General features: G+C 47.6%; 1 protein-coding gene across 1 annotated transcript; it reads right to left on the bottom strand.

Moving 5' to 3' along the window:
• Nucleotides 1-818: 818 nt before the first annotated feature.
• Nucleotides 819-6,522, bottom strand: myclb (MYCL proto-oncogene, bHLH transcription factor b). The gene is made up of 3 exons (XM_014021109.1): nucleotides 6,225-6,522; nucleotides 4,948-5,621; nucleotides 819-3,481 (listed from the first exon to the last, which is right to left on the bottom strand). Exons 2-3 carry the CDS (start codon nucleotides 5,555-5,557, stop codon nucleotides 2,718-2,720), a joined length of 1,374 nt encoding a protein of 457 aa, XP_013876563.1. The 5' UTR covers nucleotides 5,558-5,621; nucleotides 6,225-6,522; the 3' UTR covers nucleotides 819-2,717.
• Nucleotides 6,523-6,737: the final 215 nt, after the last annotated feature.

Raw genomic sequence — 6,737 nt, forward strand, 5'->3', positions numbered from 1 at the left:
GTGTTACACATGGAGTTTTTTTATATTATTTATTTAACCTTTATTTATCCATGCGAGTAAACTGTTTGAGAACCACTTCTCATTTACAAACATGACCTGGCATGCACTGAGTGCCTTACAATATACAAATCTACATATTCAGCCAGAGTAAAGTGATTGTGAATTTTTATCGTGATTAAATTTTTTAATCTATGCCCATGCAGAACTAAAATTAATCAGAATTAACTCGATTAATTTCACAGCCCTAATTCATATTTATATAAATGGTGGCTCTAATCCTCTTCCGTAGAAAATTGGTTGATAGAACCTCTGTTTCAGATATTTCTGATGAGATTTCAGGCTTGGTCATGTGACTTATCATGTGGTTCCACAGTTTCAATCCTGAGTAAACAGGTTTCAGTCTGAGGTTCAGGCAGTAGTTATTCTGTCTTAATAGAGTGCAGCAGTGTTTGCACTGATTTATTTTGCATTTATAGGACTTTTCTACACATCAGCTCGTGTTCACGTGTTCATAAAAAACACTTTACGGTGAAATTTTTTCAGCACATTCGGCACAGTTGCTATAGAAACCATGAGAGCTCTGCAGCAGTGATAAGATGCTTGTTGCCATGGTGAAAGATGCCACAAGTGGTAACCATGGAGACTACAGTGAAACAGTAATGGATAGAGAAAATGAGTTCATTAATGCAAATGGTTTCCAACAGTCAAATTATGTACATGATAATGTAATTTCCCCTGAGTTTCAAATATTTTTATTTAAACTCACAATGGTATATTTCTAATCCAGTTCAAAACTTAAAAAAACCACAAAAAGCAAATCAAAATGGCAAACCATTGAATTTATTTTATTTAGACTTCTTTATACATAAAGGCTCATGAGGTACAGAGACAAAAAAAGTGCTGAGACGAGGCTCCAAAATCACCGAAGCCGAACTCCCGAAGTAAGTAAGCAAAGTCCACTGCTGCCATGACTGTGTCACAGTAGACCAGTAATAAATATTTTTTAAAAAAGAATTTAAATAAAAGGAAAGTTCAGTGTGGCTTACTGCTGGTTTGTGCTGAATCTATTAAGAAAGGAAAACCATCAAGAATAATAGCAAATGGTTTTAATGGTTCTGTCACAGCATCAGAACCAGGGACCCCCTCCCCCCCCAGAACAATCTGACCCCATCTCTACAGACTTTACCTGAGTCGTGGTGAAAGCAGGGCACGCTACCAATCATTTTACAGTACGACATCCAGATCCAAGGCTACATTCTTAATGCATGGCTTTTAGGAGAAATGGTAGGGGTGGAGCACCTGCCTGTGGGGGGGCAAAAGCTTCGACAGGCCACTAAAGACGCAGACAGAAGAATAGGCGGCGTATCCTCATTCCCTCTCAGACACACACACACACACACACACACACACACACACACACACACAACATGAGCGTTATGACTGTTATTACAATAAAGACAGATGTGTTCAGGTGCAAAGAGAGTGAGAGAGAAAAATGGGATTTGTTTTAACAAAAAAAACTGCTACAATTACAAAACAGTCATTAGCTCACACTGAAACACAAATTTTTTAGGAAAATATAGTATAAAACTTTAGTCCCGACCGACTTGTACAAAATAAGCAACAATCAAGACAAAAATCAATAAGTTTGCAACTGAATAATAATAGTGACAAAGTGGTTTGAGCGATGAGTGTTTTTTATATTTTAACTTTTTTTCTTATAATTTTATTAACAAAATAGAAGCTTTGAATCATCATTGAAAAGCCAGCAAGCTATGCCCCGCCCCCAGCATAGGACACGCCCCCCAATATATATACTGTACAAACATACACATACATACTTATAAATCAAAATTAAAAAACAAGGATGAGCATAACTGAGTTCAGGTTTTGGTTGATCTCTACAGAAACAGCCACTGAAAGGCTTCTAAAGGCGTTCCATCAAATAAAAACAAAACCAGATGAAATTAACAGCTTGTTTGTTTTGCCTCGTGTGTGTGTGTGTGTGTGTGGGGGGGGGGGGGGGAATAAAATGCCAGTTTTCAAAATGACTTTCACCTTTTTGCTGGTCCTCATGGCACATTAATAATTCTTGGTGAATCTTTTAGTGTTCTTAACAGATAATTTGCAGGAAAACTGATTGATAAAGCCAAACGATTCTCCAAAACATCTTCCATTCCTGAGAGTTGGAAGATGCCATTATGGAAGCAAAAACGTTTCCAGACTTGCTTATTGATATCCTCTCTGATGAGAAAATGGAGGGAAGATGAGGATAAACAGGAAAGAGGTTAGGAAAGAAGAGAAATAAACAGTGTTATTACTAAACTGAAATTTAGTAGCTGTGGGCAAAAAAAAAATCTTAAAGAGGGGCTATAGATTGGATTTGTAGAGAAACACTGCAGCTGTGTAAGCACAACTAAATAAGTTTAACCAATGCAGCAGTTAACAGCAACGTTCTAGCAGTTCTTTTAAATAGACGTTCTCAGCAGAGCTTTCTGTTTAAAAAAAAGAGTAACAGTTTGACGAGACTTTGAAAAACCAAGAACATCCACATTTCCATCAGTCCCCAGCTTCCTGATAAGACAGCTCGTCAGTCAGAAGCCAAATGTGCAAATCACAAATTAAAAAGAAAAAATAAACTGAAGCGACGCAGCGACGATCCAGCAGGAACCATTCAGCGCCAAATGTCTGTGAGGCGGCAGCTGATCCGGTCCCGCTCAGGAGCGTTTGAGCTGCGCCAGCCGCTGCAGCAGCTGCAGCTGCCGGGCTCTCAGCTGCTTCCTCTCCTGAGCCTTCTGCCTGTCGGCGGCGTGCAGCTGCTGCAGGTACTCCGTGGCCCGCGTCAGGATGGCCACCTTGGGCGTCTTGGGGCAGTCCGCCAAGCCCGGGATCTCGTCCCGCAGCGACAGGAAGCGCGAGCGCAGGTCGTTGCGACGCTTGCGCTCCAGGAAGTTGTGCGCCCGCCGCTTGTCCGTGTCCTCGCAGTCCGAGGACTGGGGGCTCGACAGGTGCGTGGGGGGCTTCGAGGGCGAGCACTGAGGCAGGTAAGAGGAGGAGGGCGAGGAGGATGGGGACGAAGAGGAGGTGGGCGAGGAGGCGCAGAGGTCGGGGGACTCCGGCCTGACTCCGGCCGCCGTGACGTGCGGCCTGCGGCTGTCCGAGTTCAGGGGGGCGTGGCCAGGCCGTGGCTGGTGGTGAGCGTTGTGGAGAGGCTGCGCCGCCGGAGCCGAGGCCTCCTGTCGCAGCTTTTTCCGGGGCGGCTCCGACGCCACGGGCAGAACGTCCGGGGAGGGGGCGGCGTAGTTGTGCTGCTGCTGGTGGATGGAGATGTGGAACCGCTTGGTGCCGGGGTCGTGGGGGTCCGCCCGAACCGTTATGGTCACGGGTTTGCGGGTGGCGACCAGTCGGCGAGGCTTACGCTGCTGCTGCTTGTGCTCAACGGTCACCACGTCGATCTCCTCTTCGTCGTCGTCTTCATCATCTGAGAAATCAAAAAAATCACCATTAGTATAGGAATATTCAACTGGTGGCCCGGGGGCCAATTGACCTCCATCTGGCTCGCCACAAAGGCCCTACCCAAAAAATAAATAATTAGATTTTTTTGCATCATTTAATATAAAAATACATTTCAAATTATTTGATTGCAAGAAAACAAACAAATGTGTTTCACCTATCATTAATGGGCAACGCTGGGGGAGGGGCTTTAAGTAACAATGGCCCCCGGAGCAAATTAGATGAATAGTCCTGTTCTAGGATTAAATATCTACACTCTAAATCTACATTTAGTACACCACAGTTTTGATTGTTTAAATGAAACAAGTGCAGCCATTTTTGGCTAAACCTTGAAAAACAACATAAAACAAACACATAAAGGTGTTAGAAGATAACACGCTCAGAGCTCCACATCTTAGCTCAGAATCTATAAACTAACAGAATTCTAGACATTGGCTGAGATCAAACAGCTGCTCTGAACGGCTCCTTCAGTTCTGTGAAAATTTGCTGAGTTCACTCATGTGTTGAGAGTCAGCTTTAGGGCGGGTCGGGAGGGATCTGTGTACTGGTGGAAAAGAGGACAACTTTTAGCATGTTAGAGCAAACCTTTGAAAGCTGTTTCACTGTTTTGTTTCTTAAAGTTAAAAATAAGATCCCATTAACTTCCTTGACTGAAGGCAGATCTGGACTTTTAAAGCCTGATGACACCACTTGCAATGTCATCTATAAATGTGTCATGATAAGAACTACAGAGTCACTCTTTAATGGATCTGCCTTTAAGGCTGAACATCCACTTCAGTCCATGTTGTACCCAGGAAAACACTCCCCTCAGGCTCCTGTTGGAGACCTCCGTAGACCCGGGGCCGGCCACCCGAACGGCTAATCCTGCACCCTTGAAAAGCCCCGGCTGGCTCGGATCAAACCCACACACTGACACAATTGGCGCCGCAGCCTGTTGAGCGGAGGAATGCAGCAACAAGTTCCCTTTGTGGCATTCCACACGACATTATGCACGGTCCAAGCTCGGCGTCACATGGCAGCCTACATACCAGAGGGGATATCTGGGAGGGGGAAGAAGGTCTTGAATCAAGGAGGTCTAATGTTTCCGAGAAGGAAAGGAGTGTTCTTTTATTATTTTTGTTAATTTTTTTTGAAAACTGAGCCAACAGGGGAGGACCATGTTTTTTCTTAGAGTGGAGGAGCAGCTGATCTGCTGGAGAGCTCTGCCAAGCAGCAGATGTTTCAGTGGGTGTGTCACTCCCTGGCCTTCAAGCATGTGTTGCAAGGTAACGCAATGCAGTCCTGAGCCCTGCCAACTAACTGCTGCTACTGTGACCAGCTGACGCCAGATATCAACAGCTCCCAGACCAGATTAGAGGAAGGACACAGGCGTAGCTGAGAAACAAACTTGAAGTGTTATCTAGTGGAAGTTATTTTCCCACTCGAGATACTGACCTGAAGAATCTGTGGGAGACTCGGAGCCTGACGACACCTGCTTCTTGCATCCACTGGGTAACGGGAAGGTGAGCACGGCAGCCGGGTCCACGCAGTCCGCAGCCAAGCCCCCGGCGTCCGAGAGGGCACCCTGTGTCCTTCCAGGGGATCCGCCTTTAGCAGCCGGCCCCGAGCCGGGACAGGGGGCGCAGCGCTCCCCTACGACTCGCTCCAGCTGCTGTCCGGCCGACACGCAGCTCCACATGCAGTCCTGGATTATGATGGAGCTCAGGTTGCCGAAGGAGTCCCCGCCTGGCGCCAGCTTGCAGGGGACATCCTGATGCTGCTGCTGTTCGTCCTCCTGTCCCAGGAACTGGGACACCCACTCCAGCTTGTCCCCGAGCGACGGGCACAGGAGCCCGAGCTTGGCCGGCCCATCCACCGTCCGGATGGGGGACATGGGCGGGGTGGGCACCAGCTCGAACTTCTTCCAAATGTCCTCGCTGGGCGCGGTGGACTTGAAGAAGTCCTCGTCCGGGTCGTGGTCGTCGTAGAAATAGGGCTGGTAGTGGTCCAGGTGGTCCATGTCCCAGTTGTCATAGCGAGGCGCGGCGGAGCTGATGCCCGGCATGGGGGCTGCAGGCAGTGTGTGTGTCAGAGAGGGTGGGGGGTGAATCACTCCTTCTTGCCTCCGTCTGTGGAACGACAAGAGTTTACAGACATTTTACAGTAAATCCAACAAATTACTTTTTTACAGTGCAGATCAATCAACACAGACCAACTCTTTAAAAAAGGGTTATGTTGATGCCAGGTGTAGAAAGGTTGCTTTTATTGAAATAAGAAATGTCTGAGGTTCTCTCATATGATCTACAAGATAAAACAATTGGGGGGGGGGGGGGGTTCCAGGTGTGTCGAAGTTCCCTCCTGCTCATTAGAAGTTGGAGTTTTGCAACGCAGCTTGGTTACATAACCCTGGTTCAGTGTGACAGAGATCCACTGGAGGGTCAGAGGGTTCGCCTGGCTGCTCAGCACTGAACAAGTCTGATCAGGATAAAATATAAAGTAAAATGTAAGGAAACAGAGGATTCCAGCTCAGAAAGCAGTTTTCTGAGGCTCCTCCTGGACCCAGATCCTTATCAGAGCTCTGAGCGCAGCTGCGGCTGAAAAGCGCCCCATCAATTAGGCTGCAGGCGCGCTGAGAGGGAGAGGAAAAATCCTGCGTTATCGCCTCCGAACGTGCGTCTGAACGATCGCACGAGACGTAATGTGAGAGAGGAATTATTCAAACGGAGTCTCACCTGGTGCTGAGCGTGGAAACCCGCTCCGCGTCTTCATAGATCCACCGTGCGCAACATCCAGTGTGTCCAAAGGGCGCAGCGATCCCGTTCCTGCTTTTAAATCCGAGCTCTGCCCGCTCAGCTGTTCGCTGACTTTGTTATTATTTTTGTTCTGGGGGGGTGTTGGGAGGGGACTGGGGGACATACAGTCCCTGAGGTTCGTTCGGTGTCGGTCCCGCGCCGCTCCAGTGGCCCGGTGCGCTCCGGGTTCTGGCCACTTTTCTTTGCAGACTGCTGCACTAATGTGATCCCAGGCAGGAGAAGCTGTTTATGCACAAGAGGCGGGTCGTAGTAGCGGAGCCGCGCCCCCTCATTTAAAGGTGCAGTCCGCTAAAAACACACCAATATTCTGTATGAACACACACACGCACGCACATGGAAGGGGCGCGCGCGCACCGGGTTACATGACTCTCCTTTCATAAGCTGACTGAGCTGCTTTTGTAATCGTTGTGTAGGAGCACGTGTGCAAATACA

The sequence above is a fragment of the Austrofundulus limnaeus genome, unplaced genomic scaffold (genome assembly GCF_001266775.1).
Source record: "Austrofundulus limnaeus strain Quisiro unplaced genomic scaffold, Austrofundulus_limnaeus-1.0 Scaffold278, whole genome shotgun sequence".
In the NCBI taxonomy this organism is placed as follows: Eukaryota; Metazoa; Chordata; class Actinopteri; order Cyprinodontiformes; family Rivulidae; genus Austrofundulus; species Austrofundulus limnaeus.

Bases quoted from the DNA above. Each gene is read 5' to 3' on its own strand.
- myclb (XM_014021109.1), bottom strand. From the start codon at position 5,557: ATGCCGGGCATCAGCTCCGCCGCGCCTCGCTATGACAACTGGGACATG. The intron at 3,482-4,947 runs GTCAGTATCTCG...TTGATTTCTCAG, and splicing joins GTCTCCCACAGATTCTTCAG to ATGATGAAGACGACGACGAA.